Raw genomic sequence first — 24,188 nt, 5'->3', positions numbered from 1 at the left:
ACCGAGAAGTGGGAGGGAGAGGGGGGCCAGCACCGGGAGAGAGGGAGGGACCAGAACCAAGAAGAGGAAGGGAGGGAGGGGCTGGAAGAGGGAGGGAGAGGCCAGACCCAGGAAGCAGGAGGGAAAGAGGGCCCAGAACCGAGAAGCGGGAGGGAGGGGCCAGCACCGGAAAGTGGGAGTAGAAAGATTCTCACAGCCCTTACTTGTTCTTTGCCACTCCATTTCCTTCAGTAAAGCTATATTTATTTTGAATTCTATTGTATTTATGAAGCTTTGTAACATTAGGGAGAAGAAGTCCATATTTTCCAGGACAAGCTGAATTAATACCAGAGTATCCCTTTCCAGAGATGCTGCAAGACACTTGTGGGCAGTAGGAAAACACTTAAAATTTGCTACCTTTGCAAAAGGCAAAGGGAGAATAAGTGGCATTGCAAAATATCGCACTGATTAACGCAGTAAGGTCAGACTTGCATTTCTGAAACCTAACTTCATCCAAGCAACACTACTTAAAATATGGAGGGGTGAATTTCTTTTCTTTTACTCCACAGAAAGCAGATGTGAAACTTCAGAAAGTTCCATCCATTGCCACTAGTATTTCATCCGCTTGTTTCAATTTAAAAAAGCTTGGTAAATGCATTAGGTTTCGCCTATGTAATTAATAAGAAACTGCTTTTTGTTTTAAGTTGTAGCTTGCTGAGTAGTTGTGCAATATAAGTTACAGAAAGTCTGTTAAAGTGAAACGAGTTGGTTATGTACAAAAAGGCAATATACTGTGCTGTCACTAGTGGTGTAGTGCGGGTAATAGCACATTTTTGAAAAACAAAATGAAAAAAGAAGTAATAGAATTGATGTAATAGCAATATTATGTGTTTAGAGAAGTTCTGACAACTTTTGGGCCCGCTGCCACTGCACCTGCTGCACCATTCAAATCATTCCCCTAGTACCTGCAAGATAACTGCATTTGTGACTGCCTGGTTAGTAGTAACATATGGCAATATTTGGTGTTTGGAGGGGTTCCTAGAACTTTGGGCTTCGGTAGTCACTGCACCATTGAAATCATGACCCTAGTGCCTGCAAGGTAACTGCACTTGTGACTGCCTATTTAGTAGTTTAATATAGCAATATTTGGTGTTTAGAGTTCTGACAACTTTTGGCCCTGGTGTCACTGCACCTGCAGCACCATTGAAATCATGGCCCTAGGGCCTGCTAGATAACTGCACTTGTGACTGCCGGTTTAGTAGTAAAATTTAGCAGCATTCCGAGTTTAGTAGGATCCCCAGAGGTTTTGGTCCTGGCGCCACTGCACCTGCTCCACCATTCAAATCAAGCCCCTTTTTAACGGTAAGATAACTGCACTTGTGACTCACTGTTTAGTAGTAAAATATAGCAATTTTAGGTGTTTAGTGGGGTGCCTAGAGCTTTTGGTCCTGGTGCTACTGCACCTGCTGCACCATTCAAATCATGACCTTACTGGCTGCTAGATAAATGCACTTATGACTGTCTTGTTCAGTAGTAAAATTTAGCAATAATTTTGGGGTTGGTGGGGTCTGTAGAGCTTTTGGCCCAAGAGCCCCTGCACCTGCTGCACCATTCAAATCAAGTCCCGTTTAACTGCAAGGTAACTGCATTTGTGAGAACCTGTTTAGTAGTCAAATATAGCAATATTATTTGTTTTGAGGAGTATTGATAACTTTTGGGCCCGGTACTACTGCACCTGCTGAACCATTCAAATCATGGCCCTGTAGTCTGCGAGGCAACTGCACTTGTTGTTGCCTCTTTATGAATAAAATACAGCCATATTAGGTGTTTAGTGGGGTTCCTGAAGCTTTTTGTCCCAGTGCCACTGAACCTGCTGTACTATTGCAAACATGACCCTAGCACTTGCTAGATAACTGCACTTACGACTGCCAGTTTAGTTGTAACGTCTATCAATATTAGCTTTTAGAGGAGTTCTGACAACTTTGGACCCAGTGCCACTGCGCCTGCTGCACTGTTCTTATAATTATCCTTAACTGCAGTTGTGAGTGAATGTTTAGTAGTCAAATAAAGCGATATTGGTGTTTTGGTGTTTGGTGGAGTTATGACAGCTTTTGGCCCTGGTGCCACTACACCTGCTGCACCATTTAAATCAAGTCCATTCAACTGCAAGGTAACAGCAATTGTGACTGACTCTTTAGTAGTAAAATATAGCAATATTAGGTGCTTAGATCTGACAATTTTTGGCCCAATACCACTGCACCTGCTGCACCATTCAAATCATGAACCTAGTGCTTGCTAGATAACTGCACTTGTGCCTGCCTGTATAGTAGTAAAATATAGCAATATTAAGTGTTTAGATGAGTTCTGACAAATTTTGAGCCTGGTGTCACTGCACCTGCTACACCATTAAATCACGACCCTGTTAGCAAGGTAACTGCACTTTGTGACTGCCTGTTTAGTAGTAAAATATATCAATTTTATGTGTTTAGTGAGGTCCCTAGAGCTTTTGGCGCCAGTGCCACTGCACCTGCTGCACAATTCAAAGCAAGTCCCTTTTAACTGCAAGATAACTGCAATTGTGACTACCTGTTGAGTAGTCAAATATAGCATATTATGTGTTTAGAAGAGTTCTGACAACTTTTGGGCCTGGTGCTACTGCACCTGCTGCGCCATTCAATTCATGATCCTGTTGTCTGCAAGGTAACTGCACTTGTGACTGCCTGTTTAGTAGTAAAAAATAGCACAGCACTTGTATAGTATAATAACTATATTTATAACGTGCAATGTTTATTACATTTAGAATTTGATCATAATGACCTAATAGATTAAGTTGAAAAAATCAATTTGGTAATGCCTACAAAGTGCAAAGAAAAGTACTGAAGCATGAATAGGAAATGCCACAAACGTTCTAAGGCTAAAGCATCTGCTTTACACAACTAAGTAATAAAAAGCAAGAATTCAAGAATACTGTTAGAAGCTTAGTCTGCCTTTTCCATGGGAAGAGATCTTATTTTGACAGTGAATGAGGCTTAAACAACATTGTGAACAGCTTTAGCAGAAGTATTATGAATGTGGGCAGCCTGGGGTAGTTAACATAAAAAAGGTTCCACACAAAAGTGAATGAGCACAGTAATTCGGTGTGGGAACTGATAAGCGCCCCCTTTTAAGATATATTAAATACAAGAGATGTCACAAGCACAGTGCAAGCGCTGTGCAGGCAAAACCAAAAAAAGGTGACATGCAAGCAAAATGTCCTGCTGCACAAGAATGTCTCACTCTGGTTCTGCGCAGTGAGGAATGTAGCGAACAAGGATTTCTTGTGCCTTAAGGGTAAATGCTTTAAGCTAATTACAGTGTCCATTCACGTGCAGCGAGCCAAAACAAAGCTCCCCATCAGGACAGGCTGTGCTCTTAGAGCACCAGAAGAACCCTGCATGGAGGTCGCTGCACACAGGTTCCCCTGATGGAGAGGTTGTTTCAAGAGCACTGAGAGGGATTCTGGCAAAGTCTTAACCTTAATGGTATTCTCACTCCGCTAAACACACTCAGAGCTCCTCTACGGGGCTTTCTTTCTTTTGCACCTGTGGGGCAGCGAAGCAAACCTAATTCCACTCCACAGGTGGTAAAGCAAGCAGTAAAAATGCAATAGGTCTCGCCTTTTATTAAGTTAAAGTCATTTGCTTTGCTATACAATACCATTAGCAAAGCAAATGGCTTTAACTGAATCAAAGGCGAGACCTACTGCATTTTCAATGCTTGTTTTCAGCTGTTATCTCCACTTGGGAAAGAGCAGGTCTGCTGCAAGAATGTTTAAACTCTCAGGTTAAATGGCCTGCTCCTGTTCAACTGCTAATTTTTCCCTAAGCAAAAAGTCCTTTTTGGGGCCATTTAAATCTGGGACCACCAAGTGGTTGTCTTTGGCGGCATGCTAAAGCTGCTGTTGTTAATGATTGTAATGTTCGCTGCCATGGGGAAGGGAGGGAGACTGAGCTGGTGTTGCTTCCGTGTAGACTCGAGCCGCTGGGCCACACTTCTGGGCTCCGCGTGGGAGCAGTGATACGCAAGAAGAGGCGCCATCTTTGTTATATAGATGTACCGGTATGTGTTATTCATACTCACGTGTAAACTACTTTGAAGGTGTATATACTGTCAATAATGCACCTCCTGTACTTACTGTGAGCTGGCCTTTGCCTAATGGTCGTCAGAAAAAAACAGTTTCTTTCACCTATAAGGTGAAGTCTAGGTTTCAAGGAGGATTGGTTCGGGAGAGTAGCTGCAGCACGTGGCTAGACAGGCGCTTCCATAAGGCGGGTTAAGACACCACTTAGTAGTTGCGCCAATTTAACGCACTAGGGCAGAAAACAAGGTTCTGACCTCATCAGAAAACGTGCATGGTGCGTTGTGGGACATTCAGAGACAGGTCCCTGGGCGTCACAAGCCTCCTGGCTTGGTTATCATGGGGCAGAACAGCCACCGCCCTGGGAGGGGAACCAGCAGCTCATACCATTATGGAGGCCAAAGTACAGTCCTGTCTGGAATCGAAGGATGACCAGCCTTAGGCGAGATCTCACAGCAAATCATGTTTGAGGGCTCTGAAGGAGATACCCGGAAGAATGTGAGGGCACAGGGAAGGCACTCACAAAGCCCTCCAGGGTGGACCTTTGTGCACTCTAAGATTTGTCAAAGAGAGGATGTGGTGAGAGGATGAGGGGTATCTGCTAGAGCTGTCTACTTTGAAACTGAGCAACCAGGATGAAGTCTCAACGTAAAGCGCTGGAATACCTTCGCGTCGAGCTCGTGCTATATAAAAACTGCAACAAAAAAAAAGATTGCAGGGAGATTGCTGTGCCCCAATCAGCTTCCAAATGCTAGGATAGGAGAAGCGCATGCCTCAGGGCCCCTCAAACCATGGACACCCACCCATGAGCTGCCACCGCACTGGACACTCTCGAAGGCCCATTCAGTGGTAGCCAACCTCTTGGATCTACAGCCCACTAGATCCGTCCTTGCCCCCCCGGCTGACCGCCTTGGACGCTCCCCGGCCCCTAGCTTCCTGTCTGTGTGCCCTGTTCCAATCTTCTGATTCTCCAAGGAGGGCACCCAGCACTGAGGGGTGTCTCCTGCTTTCAGTAACTAGAGGAATGAAAGTAGTTACTGTGCCAATCTTATCAAGAAGAAATGGTCAAAATATCAGAAAATAGGGGGCCGAGCAGTGGGAAGGAGGGGGCAGCTCCAACCCCCTAATGAGCTTTATTACCTAGGAGCTGTACTATAGATACAACTCATCAGACAAGGCGTCATTCTAGCATCTTGCTGAAAAGAACTGAATTAGGAGACTGACAGAGTCCCTGCAGAGAGTTCCACAGAGCTACTGCTTCATAGCTGAAAAAATGTCAGTGCTTAATTTGTAAAAATGCGAGTCCGGTGGACTACGTCCACTTCAGTATTTCGGTGAGAGCATGGATTTCTAATACATTCGCCTGCACATGTATCCCGCACTAAACATTTCGCCCACTGGTCCGCTAGTCTCCCTAACTGCAGAGCCGGTCAACAGGTATTTATTTATTTAATGTATTTTATATAGCGCAGACTTTACCCGAAGGTGTCAGAGCGCTGTACAATAGAACCAGTTTCGTTACATGAGAGAAATGTTACAAAATAGAATGTTACAAAAATAAACAGGAGAGGTAGGGTAATGATACCCCCTGCTGGCTTGGGCCTGTTCCTGAGGGATGCTCACTGGAGCCAGGACAGAGTCCATTCATATCAGTCACAACTGAGCCACCCTGCAGACACGTGTCAAAGGTGACATTTCACTCGAGCTACCAAACATATAAACCATGACTGGCCGAGTTTCCCTTCCCTCATAGAAGCTCGATTGAGACAAGGCCTACTCATATGCGATAGTCGTCGCTGGACTGAGGCGCTTCAGTTTCATTGCCAGAGCTCAATCGAGCGACTGACTGGGCCTACTCATGTCTGTGGTGACTGCTCGTCTAACCACTGGGCCTGGTTAGATCGCTCAATATGTCACGATGGAGCATCTTCAGCTCGATTGTGAGCACTCGATTGGGTGACAGAGCCTTTATTATCAATTTAGACCATCCAACAGAGCCACGATTCCAATTGCAATCCCTTCACAGTGGAAGCACTATGCGTCTCTTTCTTAAGATTGAGGCTTTTCATATCGATCGTCGATATTCAGTCGAGAGTCTGAGCCTTTTCATGTCGATCGTAGCTCCTCGATAGTGCCACAAGGCCCTTTCATGTCGCTGAGCACAGTTCTATCGCGTCCCTAATCAATTGTTAAGAATCACACCACCAAAGGGTACAGTGAACTCCTTTATTAAATACAACCCAACATGCATGCTCCTACAGGCGTCGGAGCTCAGCTGCAGACAGGTTGGCGATCAGCTGGGAACTGTCACTTCTGACAGTTATCAGCTGATGACCGCACTGCTGGTACGGTGTCCTCGCAGGGACACTGGCCAGCGCATCAGATAAGGTGTCCCGTAGTGGACACAAGTATATAAACACAACACATCCCCCTCCTTAAGGGAGTACTGAAACCAACAAGAACAGGAAGGAGCGTAAGGCTCCGCTATCCACATATATAGTCCTTAAGTTTAGCAAGCGGTCCCAACAGTCTACCAGCCCTGCTTCTGTCCATTGGTTGTGCCAGGTCACACACAGGGATGGCAGGTAACCTGCGCCTTGCGCCCACAGGTCTGGATGAAAAGGTTGAACGGTCCTCTGGTTGAATGTCTCCATGCATACCATTATCACTCCTCTCCCCTGGGGTTGTAGGAAGTTCAATGTCAGATTCAGTGTCTGAAAAGTATTGTTTTGCCGGACTTCCCTTCAGCATATTAGACTGCTCTTTAGTAGCATCAAAATTTGTGTTGTACTCTGCCACGTCTCCAGGATGTTTATGGGCAGACAGTGCTGAGAAATGCCAGACTTTTCCGTCACTCAGGCGTGCAGAATTGCAGTACACTTCCCGAACGGTAAGGGGTTTGGTGTATCTTTCTTGACCCTTGCCGACGTGTCCGCTTCTTTTCACCTTCACCGCATCTCCTGTCTTGATTGCTACCTCCTTGCATCCGTGTTTTTTGTCGTAGATACTCTTGCTCCTAGATTGTGCTTGAGTCAGTCTTTCTTTCACCAACTTAGAAGACCAGTGTACTCTGCGGGCAGCCTTAACCCAGCCCACATTGTCCTTTGTGAGTGGAGTCCGTTCGCGCATGAGTTCGAATGGGCTGTGACCTGTAGACTCACATGGCGTTATCCTGTAGGCCCACACAGTTTTCATTATTTCTTTTGTCCAGTTAAGTTGGTTAGAGTTGGCTATCTGAATGATACCTTTGAGGACCATATTAAATCTTTCTACGGCCCCATTGCCAGCCGGGTGGTAAAGTAAAGTTGTTTTGTGCTCGATGTTGTGCTTCACCATGTACTCTTTAAACAATTCGGAGGTGAATTGTACCCCATTGTCACTCACCACCCGTTTAGGTAGTCCTTTACGTGTAAAAGTGTCCTCTAAGAATTGTACCACGTGCTGTGAGTCAGCCTTCTTGGTGATTCTTACTTCGGGCCATTTAGTGTAGTGATCAATAATGACAATTATGTATAGTTGTTCATTGTCATTGAGTATCGGTCCCATTATGTCAATGCCAATCCTTTCCCATGGCATGGATGGGCATTGTATTGGATGCAGAGGTGGTTTAAAAGTTACATGTGCCTTGGCAGAATCCAAGCACAACTTACAACACCTGACCTTCCTTTCTACATCCAGGCTGACACCTGGCCACCAATACATGTTCTTCACTCTGCTTTTGCTTTTAGCGATGCCCAGGTGTCCCTCATGGCATATTTCCAAAAAATTTCCCCCGATAGCCGTCGGTGGTACATATCTTCCGCTTCTCATAAGTAGTCCTTCCTCCATTGATAATTCGTCTTTTACTTCCCAGAAGGGTTTCGCTTGATCATTTAACTTGTTTTTGCTAGACCAACCTTCTTTGATCATTTTTATTATCATTCCAATGTCTTTGTCCTTATCCTGTTCTTCCAACCATTCTTCCTTCGTTATCCCACTAGAACATTCCCACAAATTTGCTATGCACGAATCATCTATTTCATTGGTTTCAGTGTTATTTTTTGATTCCAGTGGCATTCTGCTTAAAAAGTCTGCTACCACATTCTTTACACCTGGAACATATTGTATGTCATACATGTAATCCAACAGGCGCATTGAAATTCTTGCTAGACGTGGAGAAGCTGTGTGTAGACCTCTTGTGGTGAGGACCTTTGTTAAAGGTTTGTGGTCCGTGCAAAGGTTTACTTTCCTACCCCAGATGTACTGTCTAAAATGCTCGAGGGCCCAGACACAGGCCAACGCCTCCCGTTCAATTACTGAAAATGTTTCTTCCGCTGATGTTAGCGATCGTGATGCACACGCAATTATGTACTCCGCTCCTTTGGCATCTTTCTGTGTTAGTACGGCCCCTATGCCTTTCTTACTTGCGTCAGTTGTCACGTAGTTTTGGAGAATGGGATCAAATCCTTGTAAAGGTAGCGTTTTGCACATATCCCGTTTTAGGTCTTGAAAGGTATGTTCACATTCCTCAGTCCACTCAAATTTGTTTTTTAGTTTCAATTGCTGTCTTAATTTGTGGAAAAGATCCTGATGAACTTTGCATAGTACTCCACCAATCCAAGAAATGACTTTACTTCGTCTTTATTGGTGGGTACTGGTGAGTCCTTTATAGCTTGAATTAGGTAGTTCTTGGGACTGATGCCTTCACCAGTTATCTGATGGCCCAGATAGCTGACAGAATTGCATGCAAATTTACATTTCGAATGCTCAGCGGTTAATCCTTTTTTATTCAATATGTCCAGAACTTGCTCCACCCGACTGTCATGTTCCTCTCTTGTCTTCCCCATCACTAGGATATCATCCTGGAACAACAATATTCCTGTGACATTTTCAAAAATGTTATTCATTAATCTTTGGAACATAGCAGCCGCAGAGGCTAATCCGAATGGAACGCGGGTGAATCTAAAACATCCAAACGGTGTTACAAAGGTGGTTAAAGACTTGCTCTCACGGTGTAGTTGTACTTGATGGTATGCTGATTTTAAGTCGATGGTGGTAAACCATTTGACGCCCTTGGTAGTGGACAGCATCTGTTATGTTATCTTAGAATAGTTTTATATAGCGCTCGGCTGCTCCGAGGAGCGTCCCGGCGCTTTTTAAGAGAAATTGAGAGCAGATGACAAGGGCGGATGAACAGAACATAAGACTATTGGACAAAGAGCCAGGTCTTCAGCTCCCTCCTGAAGCCCAAAAGATTAGTATTCAATCTCAAGGGGACAGGCAGAGAGTTCCAAAGCTTCGGAGCAAGATAACGGAAGGAACGACCACCAATTCGGGCTCTTCTGACAGATGGAACTTGTGCCAAGGCCAGGGAAGCTGACCTCAGAGTCCTAGACGGCAGATAAAAAGCCAGTCGATTTCTGATGTGTTTTGCACTTACGCCATGGAGAGCCTTAAAGGTCAGTGTAAGAGCCTTAAAGATCACGCGTTTTTTGATGGGAAGCCAGTGAAGTTTTTTTATTAATGCCGTTGCACTTGTTCTGCGGTGCAAGCCAAAGATGGCTCTGGCAGCGGCATTCTGCACAACCTGCAGGCGAGAAAGGAGCAACTCCGGCAGGCCTAGATAGAGCACGTTGGAATAGGCGCGAACCTATCAAGGCCTGAACCGTCACTTTCTGATGACAGAGAGAAAGCAACGGTAGAAATTTCCTGAGCATCTTGATGATGCCAAAACACTTGCCGACGAGGCCCAAGATCTGGGGCTTCATCGAGAGGCCGTCATCGACCTGCACTCCCAGATTCTTGACCTTGGAAGAGGCGGCCGTGGGGGGAAACAAGGCCGGCGGCCACCACGATTGCCATCTGGGGTCACAAGAGCAACCAAAAAACAGCAGCTCCGATTTATCGGAGTTGCATTTAAGGCTATGTTGTTCAAACCACTTGAAAACAGCCCCCAGACAGCCTCTGACCAATCCGCCATCGAAGTCTGCACCCTTCTGACAGGTAAAGAGAAGCTGGGTGTCATCAGCGTAGGACACGATCTGGGCGCCGAAAGACTCCACCAGAGCCGCCAGGGGTGCCAAATAGATGTTGAACAAAGTAGGGCTCAAAACAGAGCCCTGAGGCACCCCTACCTCCAGTGGCGGCATCTCGGCAGAGAAAGGGGGGGGCCAGACCGGTTGACGGCGGCCAGCTAGGAAGGACTTAAACCAATTGAACACCGCTCCCCGCAGCCCGATCTCCCTCAATCTGAGAAGGAGACCGTTGTGGGGAACGGTGTCAAAGGAAGCCGACAAGTCCAACAGTACCAACATGGCCTTACCTCCAGCGTCCAACACCTCTCTGATGGCATCGGTAACCTCCAGTAATGCCGTCTCCGTACTCATATTGGCACGGAAACCCGACTGGGTATCATGCAGGATGTTATTCTTATCCAGGAAGTTTGAAAGAGAGGCGTGGACGTGCTTCTCCACAACTTTAGCCAAAGCCGGGAGGAGGGAGATAGGCCTGTAGTTGGCGTGCAGCAAAGGATCCAGATTAGGCTTCTTCAAAAGCGGTAGGATCAGGGCATGTTTCCAGGCCTGAGGGACCACGCCCGTGTTCAGTGAACAGTTGAGCACCGGATTGATGAGATTATTGGTCACTGGGGCCATTTTTCCCAAGCACTTTGCGGGACAAGGATCCAAAGGTGAGCCAGATTTAAGTTTCGAAATCAGACCTAGAGAAGAAGACAGCGAAAGAGCGGGAAAGTTAGCCAGAAAAGAACCATCTTCAGGAAGGGACATAGAAGAAGGGACAACCATTACAGACGAAGTTGTTAAAGTGGTATGGGGAAAAGAATCTTGAATGTTCTTGATTTTAGTAACGAAAAAGTTAGCCAATTGAGACACCCAGGATTCAGAATGATGGTGTGTGGGCAGAACAGAACTAGGTGTAATAAATTCCTTAACAATAAGGAAGATTTCCTTGCTGACAGCGGCAGCGGCCTCAATTCTTTTAGCAAGATATGCTTTCTTTTCTAAAGTGATGCTGCAATGATAGCGCTTGATGGACTCCCTATATATATTCTTGTCCGAAGGATTATAGTAACGGCGCCAGACTCTTTCCGCTTTCTTACAGCTACGCCGCATAGCCGCAAGAGAAGCTGTAAACCACGGGGCAGATGCCCAATGACAGTCTTTGCGTGAGGTAATAGTGGGAGCTAGTTCGTCAAATCTCTCAGCCAACCATCTTGGTAAGAGGTCTAAATCGGCTACAAGGCTGCCAGACAGCTGGCAAGGATGGGAGGAAAGAGCTTGCGCCAACATATCCGGGGATACTCGATTGAAGGCTCTTGATGTTTGACTCGAGCCTTCTAGAAGTCGAGATAGATGTTTAATGGCCAACGGGATCTGGAATTTAACAAGATAGTGGTCCGACCATAAAACGGGTTAGGGGGGAAACACCGTGATGGAGGTGGTGGAAAACACTTGGTCCAAGGTATGTCCTTTATTATGTGTGGGAGTAGTGATGAAAGGGACCAGACCCAATGGGGTGGTGGCTTCTAATAACTTGATGGTATCAGCGTCAGTGCCTAAGTCCATGTGTATGTTGAAATCCCCCAACAACAAACACTGGTCCGTTTTAAGGCACAGAGCTGTCGCAGCGGTGTAAAGCTCTTCAAAAAAAGAGCCTAGGGGTCCCGGGGGTCTGTAAACTAGAAGCCCAGCACAAGTTTGGTGAGGGGATAAGGTGAGAGAAAACCCCAGTGATTCACAGCCCGCTATATCGTCGGTGGTAAAGATCGTGCAGGGAAAACGCTAATCAACTATTAGGGCTATGCCGCCTCCTCTGCCATATCTTTCCTAAAAATAACATAGCCGTTGGGAATGGCTGACGCTAGGTCAGGTCCCGAACATTCGCCCAACCAAGTCTCTGTAAGAAAGAGACACAGAGGGTTTGTGTCGACCAAAAGATTGTAGATGTCCAGGGAATGACGAGTAAGAGACCTAGTATTAAGAAGAAGACAGGACAGAGCTGTGGGCAGGCCACGCGGAGATGACACAGAAGGGCCACCCAGACCCCATCCGCAAGCCGAACAACGGTTTTTACAGGAGTGTTTCCCAGGAAAGAATCTATGGCAATTTCCAGACTTTCCTTGTAAGGAAAGGAGCTCCTCAGAAGTGTAAGTGCGCATACTGTGTGAGAGCTAGGACTAAGAAAGGATAACGCTCCGCCCGCACCCGTCCGCTTCCGGGACGCTGACGGGCGCAGACGGGCTTACCTTAGGCACTCCTTTGGCGCGATAGTAGGCGCGCCCACACCGCGCGTCCGCTGCGCGGAAAAAAGAGCCACTAAATTTATAACAAATCCGGCGAAGGTGAGGGAGACCGCACCACTGGTCCGCCGACCAGCGTGCCAGGAATCCTCCAAAGATGGCCGTTAGATACCGAATGCAGCCTACTAGCCTTCTGGTCCCAGGATACCTTACGGCCCCTAGTCAGTCGGGCAGGTATAGGGAAATGAGCCAGAGAATCCACCGCGATGCTGATGCCACCAAGCGAGGCGGGGAAAAGAGGTAAGGAAAAGAATAGGTAAGTCAGGAGCAGAAGAACACCCGGCTTTCCGCCTCAGGTGCTGAGAATGAGGAGAGCAGGAAAGATGAAACGCCAGGTAGGCAGTGACACACACATAAAACCAGCGCTAGCAATCAGCACACGAAAAGGTCACAAAAACAGCTAACTGGAACGCTGGCAGTCAGCGCACAGTTGCGATAATGCACCTAAACAAAATGACACCGTTAAAACGTTTAAAAGGCGCTCTAAGTCAGCGCGAGTAACAATTGCTTAATTGCATCTCATTTATCTTTGGGAGTGGGTACTGTTCCACTAAGATATTTTGGTTCAGATCCCTAAGGTCAATGCAGAGTCTGAGTTTTCCGTTGGGACGTTTTGCTACGACGAGGGGTGCGACCCACTCCGACGCCTCTACCCTCTCTATTATTCCGTCCATTAGTAATTTGTCAAGTTGCTTTCTGACCTCTTCCCTTATGGCAAATGGTATGTTCCTTGCTTTGTGTACTGTGGGTGTGGTGATGGGTTTCAATTTTATCTTATGTTGGTATCCCTCAAGTACACCCACATTGCCACTGAATACCTTGGGGTATTTTGTTAGTGTTTGACTAGCATAGTTGTCTGTGTCAGACAGACTCAGCACAGGTTCATTGCTGTTTGGATCAAGCTTGATTCCCAGACTTCCCTGGTCCATCCAACCGAGTACAGATGGTCCTACTTTTGAAACATAGAGCTTACATTCGGCTTCTCTACCCTTGTATATGAATTTCAAACTTCTGTAACCACGTACTTCTATAGGTTTACAATTGAATGATTTTATTGCAATGTCTGGTTTATTGAGTCTTTCTTCGATCTTCCCTTTGAATTTGGTTTCCCAGACCTTCTCATTCACGATGGTGTAGGGTGAGCCTGAATCTGCAACTATGTTTATTTCCACTCCTCCAATTGTCATGGTACATACTGGTTTCTTTGTCTTAGCTTTTAATTTGGTTTCATTGTCTTTTTCCTGTTCATCATCTATGTTGAGAATGTACATGTTGATGTCTTCATCATCCTCATCATTTAACTCATCTTCTTCATCTTCCACTGCTTTTACACGTTGGAGTCTTCTCCTATTGCATGCCTTGTTAAAATGTCCAATTAGGCACCAATGTGTGCATTTAGCTTCACGGGCTGGGCACTTAAAGTCATACGCCATGTGAGCAGTGCTGAGACATCGGTAACAATATCCCCTACTCTGTGTCTCATTCCTCCTGTAAGTTTGTTTTGGGTCTTTTGGTTTCACATTCTGCTTACTAACTTTCCAACTTTTTTGATCAGACACCTTGTTGACTTTCTCGCCTTCCTTCTTTACTTTGTCTTCTTTTAGCACCGCTTTAGCGCATCGTCCCGTGAGTTCAGCCTTCCTGGCTATATCTAATATGTTCTGCAGAGGGTATTCTCCCTTAGCCCATAGATTATATTGAATGTTTTTGTTTGATCCTTGCATTACAATTTGATCCCTTATTAATTCATCATGGAGGTGTCCAAATCAACAGTTTATTGCTAGGTCTTTAAGAGCAGATACATAGTCGTCAATTGACTCTTCCTTTCCTTGTTATCTATGGAAGAACTTATACCTACCTGTCTACCCCAACAGAAACCGTCGGTTTGTAATATGCATTTAGATCGACAATAGCGTTGGAGAATGCATCACCTTCATTTTCTCCTCTTATTTTTTTGTTTATAGAATTATAAACTTTAATTCCTCCTGCCACTAAGTTATGCATTAACATTTTATACTTCTTTTCAGGTTTTATTTCTGCATCTTCTTCAAGAGTGGAAATGTAGTTGAGGAAATATTCCCCCCACTCTTCCCACTTTAACACTGGTTCACTGCCTGTGCGCAGAAATGACTCAGGGGGTGAAAGGTTCCAGATACAACCAGTTGCCATGTCATTCATTTTATTTTTCGCTGTAAACAGTTCTAGTGTAAATAATAACTTTGATATGTGCAAGTGCTTTGCTTTTGACCCCTGCAAGTGTCCTTTGTGTTAGACCTTTAAGTTAGAGCCGGAATAATGCTTTCTTCCTTAAAACTGATCAAAATGTACACCGCATTAGCTTTTAATGTATGACTTTTCTTTTATTTTTATTTTATTTTCAGAATTGTTTATTTACCTTCTGGATCTCTGGTTGCTCAGACTTGCAGAGCTTTTACTTTTATGTTGTGATTGACGAGCGCACAGTTCGCGTCGTCCTTAGCGAGTGAATTACTTCCTGGTTGTCTTTTCCTTGTGACTGGACCGCTGGTTCTAAGTGCACATTTTTTTTTACTCTTAAGATGGCCGCCAACATCGATCACGAGTGACGCGATGACGTGGAAGCTGGCTCGCGGTGCTCACAGTCGTCCTGGATGCGTTGATGAATGACGGTTGGAAATCGCCGTTGGTGCGGTTGACAGGTTTTTATTTCCTTTCTATTTGCGCCTCACGTCCTTCAATCTGTACAAAGTTTCCGTCAGTACGGTGGTCAATGTGCGCAAATTTGTCAAAACAGATGTCAAATATTATACCAGACGATTTACGTCAGTTTACACTCTTCCTTCACACAAATTCCAATGCTCAGCTGAGAGTCTCTCCACATACGGTCAGATTCTAGTTAACTTGCCACATGCGTAATGTTTGGTTTCTGTCATATTTAGCAAGTTACTCACTCCGCGTCCATGGCAGGTTTCTTTCCATATATTATTTTCGATCGCCAAATGTCTTTTATTGTTTTTAAAGTCCCAGCTTCTTTTTTCCTGGTAGAATATTTTTTTCCTTTTACTCACTGCTAGCAGCACAACGACGGGTAGCGCAGATGGTCGATTGTTTTTTTCTGTTTTTCACTAGATTTTCCGTGGGTTCCGTGTTGGCTCGACGTCGCCAGTATTGTTAAGAATCACACCGCCAAAGGGTACAGTGAATTCCTTTATTAAATATGAGCCAACACGCATGCTCCTACAGGCGTCGGAGCTCAGCTGCAGACAGGTTGGCGATCAGCTGGGAACTGTCACTTCTGACAGTTATCAGCTGATGACCTCACTGCTGGTACGGTGTCCTCGCAGGGACACTGGCCAGCGCATCAGATAAAGTGTCCCGTAGTGGACACAAGTATATAAACACAAGACCCTGTTCGTATAACTCATGACGACACCATCGAGTCTCTTGCCATCAACCGTGTACGCGGAATCATGTGAGTCAGTCTATCCCGATACGTCATGACTGCTCAGTCGAATCACCGCCAGTTCTGTCTGCTCGTGGCCGCTGTCGTGACAGCTAAACCACATTCCGGCTTGTATCCTGCAGCAGTCTGCTGCACCCACGACCGGTCGAGCCCCAGATCATGAAACCGCGACAGAGCGCGTTCATAACACTGCACAGATTTTATTGGTTTAGCAGGTGCAGTGGCCCGGGGCAATGGCGCGTGAGGGACCCACAGCACCCCAATCAGGCCTGTTTCATGACCAAAACAGTTGCAGTGGGAGGAATTTTCTTTGCTAGTCCACTGTTTACTGGCAACTCTGAAATAAATGTACATATGCCGGCGCTCAGAAGTTACCGGAAGGAGCCATCAGGCGCTTTGCAGCACACCTAAAATATGTATAAAGGAGGGGAGCTATTAAATTGACTTTCTTTTGCCAATCGGAGTGTGCAATATGTGAGTGTGTGGAAGGGCAGAGTAAGACAGGATTAGGGGGTATATATAACAAGAAAGGCACTGTAACACACATTAGAAAACTTATGAGGTATGAGAAAAAAGAGAGGAAGAGATGGGGGCGACCTTGAAGGGGAAGAGGAGGGAAAGCGGAGTAGAGGGTAGAGAAGGGATGGGTGAGGGAGGCGGACCTCCTGGGTAGGAAATGGAGAAGCTAAAGTGTAAACGAGAGAGGGCTGGCAGAGAGGACAAAGGTGAAATAAGTGTATGAGAGGGAGAAGTGAAGAGAGAGAATGAAAGAGGAGGGGAAGAGTTGCTGGTGGAAAGGCATTAAAACAGAGAAAATGGGAGCTAAGAAATGGGAAAAAGTAAGGAAGGTGGAGAGTCAACACTGAAGGTAGTTGAAGAGGAAAAGTGGGGTGGGGGCAGAGAAAATGAAGCCAGGGAAGAGTTATAGTGGAGGGGTAAGAGGACAAGCAGGATTTGGGGGAGAGGAAACGATCAGGTGAGAGGTGGGTAGCAAAAGACAAGAAGAGGGAAAGTGAAGGGTTGACATAACAAGAAAAGGAGTAGAGGGGTAGAGGAAGGAGACATGGTGGAGAGAGGTCAAATGAAGGGCTGGTGGAAGAGAGGGCAATAAAACGAGAGAGAAAAATTAACACTGGGGTGGGTACAGGAGGGAGGCGGTATGGAGGGCTGAATACGAGAGCCAGCGAGAGAAAAGAGGAGACAGAAAAGGGAGTGAGAAGCAAAGGGAGAAGTAGAGAGTGAGAGAGCGGCGGATAGGGAAAGGGTGGAAAGCAGGGGCTGGCGTAGAGGGCAAGCGAAGAAGACAAGATGAAGAGGGGGTGGATTCAGTGAGGGGGTGGATTCAGTAAATGCGAGAGAGTCAAGATGAAAGGAAGGTGGACAGGGTGGGGAGAGGTGGCATGATCGCGGAAGGGAGAGGGCTTAGCCGAAGAGGGACGAGAGAAGAAAGGTGTAGAAGAAAGGTGGGCTAGTTGGAAAATAAGGGGCTGTTGAGAGAGGGCGGGGTAAATGAGGGGAAAGTTCAGTTGAGGCGAAAGTGCATTAGAGAGGAACGAAGTGGGGGGGTCAAACTCCATTACCTTCGGGTCAAGTTAGCGCTAAATAAAACTGCAAAAAAAACACACAAAAAGCCAGATGATAAATAGAGAAGAAAGTGTAGAAATGAAGGGAGAAAGAGACAACAGAAAATGTGAGGGAGCGAAGACAAGAGTCGGGGAGTAGAGGGTGTGAGGTGTAAATGAATAAAGGAGGGATGGAGACGGGCGTGGACGAAGGAGGTGAAAGAAATCATACAGAATTTGAACAACAAAAAACCCAGAGAAAGTGAGTCATTTATAGAGCACTTTATCGGTCTCGAAAGGGCCTCTTGACGCTACCGTTGAAATACGGTTGAAGGAAAAAAATGGCTACTATTGAAAGCCACATCAGAGAGAGGTGAGTTATGCCAGATGAAAAGTTGGCGGAGAAGAAGGACATCACGATGAGAAATGAGGAAAAAAGTGTACGACGGGGTGTAGGCAATTTAGTTAGTTCATGCGAGAGGTATGAGGAGAGTAAGGAAGTGCAGCGTAACAGGAAGCAAAAAAGGTGACAAGAAAAAGAAAGAAAGGGAGAAGAGGAGGGAGGAAGGGGGTGGGGGAAGGCCGAAAATGAGAGAAACAAGAAACCCCGCTGCAGCTATCAGTGTCTTCATAGTCAAACTGCAGAGCGGGTGAAAGGCACGGCCCTGCTAAACATAGCAGTCATGCACCAGTATTTGTGTTGGCCAAAACGAATACTGTTAAACAAGCACGGTCGGAAAGTGAAAGAGGACAGCGCTGCAGCCAGAGCATGGGGATCTCTTGTCTTTATGGGGCCATGTGTTTAAACACATGGCCCCATAAAGATAAGCAAGTGCTTTGCGACAGCAGCAAAGCAGGCGAGCCAGTCCGGCTTGCAGGGGAGAGGGCGTGAACCAAAAGCCCTCATTTCCAATGGTAGGCCAACGGTTAGCATAAACGGTGACGCCAGCCAATGGAAATGAGGGGCGGGGCTTAAAGCTCTCTGCTGAAAGTCCCTGTTAGCAATAAATCTCGCCGAGCGAGCAACGCATGTGCTGTAATGCTAGCCAAGACCTAAAAAGGACACATTTGACATATTTCGCCCACCTCGAAAAAACATGCCTGCTAAAATGGTGCTTGATGCATTGAATACTCTATGTATGACACACTCCTGCTCTGGATAGCAGCATAACACAACACCAAGGTGCGTCCCTGCACGTTCTCACGGGAGAATCCTGCTAACTCGTTGCGTACAATAAAAGGATCACACAAAAGGTCTTGGTAATGTGTTATTTCTCCAGATTGTTTTTGGACCGGATGCATTGGAAACAACAACACCGCTATAATTTTAACAATTATTTGTTACCGCTGGATTAAAAATACCTTAGTCGCAAAGAAACAACTGACTTTAACAACTAAAAGTGGAGATCGCTGATGACATGGCTCCGTCTGCCGTTTAGTCAGAGTATAACACGACAACGGTTAACAGATACTTACGAAGCATCCGTTTGAAGGGAATTTAGGTATCGTCCTTGCTCCAGGTTCAGTCTGTACACTTCAGAACTATAAAAAATATAAAAAGAGAAGTACCATATGTGAAACAGTAAAACATTCAAAGCATCAAATGTCTTTTCATTGGGTTGAGCTTACAAGAGTCTAGCAGTCACCGAAAAGCACAGCACACACAAGACATAAATCTGCCTTTATAAAATGTCAGCAATTTCTTTCATTTTACACACTATATAAATAACAAGCATTGGCAAAGCCAATAGGTCTTGCAGCTATGTGCAGCATTACTAAAAATAATTTTAGAAAAGTGCTACGACGCTGCTGCACTAATGAACTATTTTATATTTTTAAAAAACTTGGGAAGGGTTGGGGGTCAAGGCAACATGGAGGAAGGGAGAGCTGACAACAGAGAGCGAATGGGAGGGAATGGGGCAGAAGGCTGACAATGGATGGTGGGCGGGAAAGACTGAGGCAGCAAGGTGACAACGGAGGGTGGGCAGGAGGAGCTGGGGCAGCAAACAGACAAGGGGGTCACAGCAAAGCAAAAACGGCAAAGGGAGGACACAGAGGGGGGATAGCAGTAAACGACGGCTATAAAAACACATGCACTTTCAGAGTGCTAAACAAAACGAAATGAATAGCACTTGAAAAATGAGCAGTAGGACACAAGTAATGCATCCATGTTCCGGGGGGGGGGGGGGGGGGGGGTAAAGCCCAAGAAGAGGAGAGGCAGCCTACAAAAGCTGACAAATGGGAAGCAAGCAATTGAGAGTATCTGAAGGCAACCAAATGTAAGCCCACATTAATCTAACAAGGTGTGTCGCAAAGAGACTGCATATGTGTGGTTTTACTTGAGTCCTAAGAAGTAACACAAAGGAAACGATATGTTGCAACACAGCCGCTGCACGTGTATTGATGAAACTGTGCATCATTAAGAGATCACCTTAGTAATCAGATCTAAAATGGTCTCAAATGCTGCAGTGAACAAGGATTGATTAATTCATGTGTACACACAATAGAATTATTAGTACACAGTTGTCCACAGAAACTTCACTGCAGACTTCCAACAGATGGTTGTAGTTCTAAAACTACTGCTGACCAGAGGAGTGCAAGGCTCATACCCACAGATAAAAACTCTGATGATCCACTGAAACACTGAATGCTCAATTACACTGCCACAGAGGTCAACAGATCCTTGCGCATACTGATAAGTCCAAGTCCCACATTCTCCATTGCTGCCCCAGTGTCCTGCAGCCAGACCACAAAGAGCAAACATCAGAATGACAGAAGACATCAGGAACCAAATGACTTTCCAATTTCCCCTGAAACAGTTGCTATGCACTTTGCTCAAGGCCAGCATTTGAGGAAGATTGGATGCCACAAAACTAACCTACTAAATGACTTCGAGCCACACCCACATATCACAGAAAAGTGTAACGGAGCAAACATCTCAGCTAACTCAGATGAAACTATTGTCCATGGATGCTTATCATTTTACAAGAACCAACCTGATGAGAGATGTGGTGTCGGTCTAGCTGTACCTAACAAAAACGCTCTACCAGCCATCATAATAAAGATCACGTAACACTGGGCTGTAATTACCTATTTCTTCACTGTTGAACACTACAAATTTTAAAGTCACATTCCGTTTAATCTATTGACCACCTCAGAACAGTCGTACATTTTCAGGTGCCCTTCAGGACTCATTCACATATTACTTCAACCAACCTAATCTTGGCATCTTAGGAGACCTTTACATCTGGATCAACAAAATATTCATCAGACTGCAAGCCTTCTCAACAATCTGTATAAGTCCTCACCCACCTCCAGCTTGTCACTGGAGCACTCACAAAGCAGTTCACACTCTGGTTGCCATATTCATCTCAAAGGACCCTGTCTCAATCAAACAAATTCAACTTACCAAACAGGAGTGACCAACAAATCGCATATGGCATCCTAAGTCTGCCAACCGAACCACCATCACCAACAACATAAAATAGCAGCTCTCTTAAAAGACCATTAAAGACTTTTAGCTGTAACAGATTTCAGGAGTAATTCTTGGCAACACATCCACTACATTCAGTGTTGTCATAGTCATATATAAGCTTTATTCGGAGTCACAACAAACACCTATAAAAGCAGTTACACAGATAAAAACAACAAACATCAAATTAATTTCACTACACATGAAATAGATTAAAAAGCAGTAGAATGATAAGATCAAAAGATTAAAAAGTCATCTGGTTAAATTCATTCAGGTACATATAAAAGGATTGTAAACATAAGGACAAATTGCTAAAAGACAACTAGCTACCCAGAATCCATTTTACACGTTTATACAGATATAATACCAAAATGGTTAAAATGCATTAGTACAAAATTCTTCTTGCCTTCCAGATTTTATTGTTCCCAGAGACCTTAATAACCATGCCTCTTTGATATATATTCCCATTGCCATACTCTATGTGGTACCTGATGTCGCCTTTTTTCTAGCATAAAAAACTGCCCAAACGAAAGATGACATTCTGCAACAGATCTCTATTGTTAGTAACAATTGCAAGTACAAATAAACAGGGCGGAACTGTTTAAAACCTAACTGTCCTATAATTGGAAAAATATAACGCTTCCTATATTTAGAGTAAAAGTTACACAAAAGGACCATGTGCATAGTATTCTGCCGCATCCCATCATCGCATGGACAGTTTACCAGATCTGTTGACCACTCGTTCATAGTAGAGAAAGTACATAATCTGTGAAATATATCCAGTCTTAAACGTGTAAGAACAAACCTGTGCCATGAATTTAAAACAGTCATAAGATAAGGCTGCATATTAAAAGTGGTTAATATCAATTGTGTAAAACAGAAGATTTAGGAAGTTCGGTTATCAGACTAAGTTTTTCCAAGTGAGCAACCACCTCTGTTTTTAATGTTTTTCTACTGATGGTGACTAGTGTCTCTGGTTTGTCAAAATATTCCGGATTGGCCATGTCACCAAGGAACTGCTGGACATACGCCAGCCATGGGATGGACTTATATCCACTTATGTTCAGACAATCGGCAATTATAGCTCGATTCAGAGCTGTATACTCTGAGGTCCATATTTTGAGCCACAACGGATTGGTTGTAGCTTGATTATATTTGTAAGAAAGGGGGCACCGAGTTCGGAGTGGAGTACATATGCTGACATGCTTTTAGGGGTTGCTAGAAGACAACTAAAAAGTGCTATGCTAGTGCATTTTGCTTTCTATATCTTCATCATCATTTCTGGGGGTTTCATCTGTTTGCAAAGCCTTTAAGGGCCCAACAGGCCCTAATGAGCAGAATATTTCTATTCTCAAGTGCATTGTTCCATAACCCATCTTTGTCGAATAGAACTCCAAGGTATTGTTAAATTTCTATATTTCTCATTGTTCTTACCACACTGAAGGTTTTCGATTGGTTAACTTGGAGTCCCAGTTTGTTCATGTATTTGACAAAGTTAGTAAGCAGCGTCTGTAGGGCCAATGGGGTTTGTGCCATTAAAACTGCGTTGTTGGCGTAGAGGAGGGACGAGACAGGGCGTGTGCCTATTTGCGGAAGATCTTTAGAAGTAGCCACAAGCTCCTCCCCCACACTGTTTATATAGAGAGAAAATAGGAAGGGGGCCAAGACACACCCCTGCCTCACCCCTCTCTCCACGCCGAAGGCCTCAATACATACTCCTCCAGCCCCGTACCTTACCTTTACTCTGCATCCCATATATAAATCCCTTGAAAAGCTAATATTAGGGCCCTCCACCTCCATTTCTTTAAACTTTAACCATAACCTGGCATGAATTATACAGCCAAACGCCGATGTAAAATCGACGAAGGCTAGGTACAGCATCCCCTTCTTTATTCTTACATATTTGCCAATGAGCATAATCAAGTTAAGACTCTGCTCAATTGTCCCAACCTCAGGTCGAAATCCATAATGCAGGTCTGTAAGTTTCCCATTACTTTCAGCCCACTGCTGTAATCTTTCCAGGATTATACGTCCTGTTATTTTCAGTAGGGAGTCAATCAGGGAGATTGGCCCATAGCATGCTGGATTTAGGCGATCCCCTTTTTTATAAATAGGTTCTATGATTGCCTCTCCCCATGACGGGAGGAAGCTTACTAGACAACAAACCCTCAATACTTGGGTCAACAAGGGTCCATATAAATGTATGTTATCTTTATATAGGTTGACCGGGATTGAATCTGGCCCTGGTCCTTTCCTGATCTTACTAGCTTGAATCACATTGTTAACTTCCTCTTGAGAGAATGGAAAAATAGAGGAGGTTTGGGAGGGGATTTCATTCTGATTTACCGCTTGTCCCTCGGCTTGTGAATTTATTATGTCGGTTGAAGAATAAATACTGACAAAATGCTCAATACATTCTTCCTCCAGGATAGCGGTCTCGATTTTAGGTGACACCTCTTTACTCCATGGTGAAGAAATAAATATGTTCTAAAACATTCTCTCATCATTGCCAGCACTAGCCTCCCCCAGGGACTCCCAGGCAGACTCTCTTAAATACAAGTTTCTCTTCTTTACTGCCTGTTTATATCCTAATCTGCATTGCTGGACTTCTCTATTGCACCTAGGTGTTTTATGTAGTCCCTCTTTCAAGCTTTTATGGGCTTTAGTGTAAACAGTGTCAAACCACCCTTTTTCTCCATTTTTTATCTTCCCTCTGGTGGCAAAGAGTCTCTCTTTTACGCCCTTTGCAATGGTCAGAAATGCCCCGATAATAACCTTTGGGGATGTGTTTTCAATTAGGCGTAAGTCAAAGTCACCTTTATTATTAGTTATTAACTTTTTAAGGAGATCCTCTGAGTTTATCTGTGTCCAACGCAAGGTGTATCCATTGTGCCTTGCCAATTCAATACCCTATACCTGTGGTATAACATTATTGTGGCTTTGTTTAAAAAAAAAAGGGTGCAATCGCTAGTTAAAGGCTCAGTGGGAAGTGATCGCTTAATGCAATCTTGTGAGTACAACAATTAAAAATGGAGCCAGCGCAGTGGTTTGACAATAAAACATGGTCAATTATGCTGTTATTAGTGTACACATGAAAAGTTTTCTTTCAGTACGCATAGGGTATTGAGATTTCATTTGCGAATGATAAATCAAATTTAATTATTAGTTTGTTTAATTAGTTGCCATATATACTATGTACAAAGTGTGGGTGATCTATATCTTCTATATTTGTCATTCCGCAGATTTTACCTGACTGCACGTTTCACTGACATTTGTTAAAGTACCCCCCACGTAGGAATCTAATATACTTATTTTCACCC

The 24,188-nt window shown here is 44.7% G+C and overlaps 1 protein-coding gene across 1 annotated transcript in view; it reads right to left on the bottom strand.

Moving 5' to 3' along the window:
- NOL10 (nucleolar protein 10) overlaps positions 1-24,188 on the bottom strand; it is a 1,044,486-nt gene that overhangs the window by 762,137 nt on the left and 258,161 nt on the right. The window contains exon 7 of the mRNA XM_078647803.1: positions 18,873-18,938. Within this exon, the coding sequence (XP_078503929.1) occupies positions 18,873-18,938 (66 nt within the window). The remainder of the gene's footprint in view (positions 1-18,872; positions 18,939-24,188) is intronic.

The sequence above is a fragment of the Lissotriton helveticus genome, chromosome 6 (assembly GCF_964261635.1).
Source record: "Lissotriton helveticus chromosome 6, aLisHel1.1, whole genome shotgun sequence".
Classification (NCBI taxonomy): Eukaryota; Metazoa; Chordata; class Amphibia; order Caudata; family Salamandridae; genus Lissotriton; species Lissotriton helveticus.
This window is presented reverse-complemented; position numbering and strand designations above follow the sequence as displayed.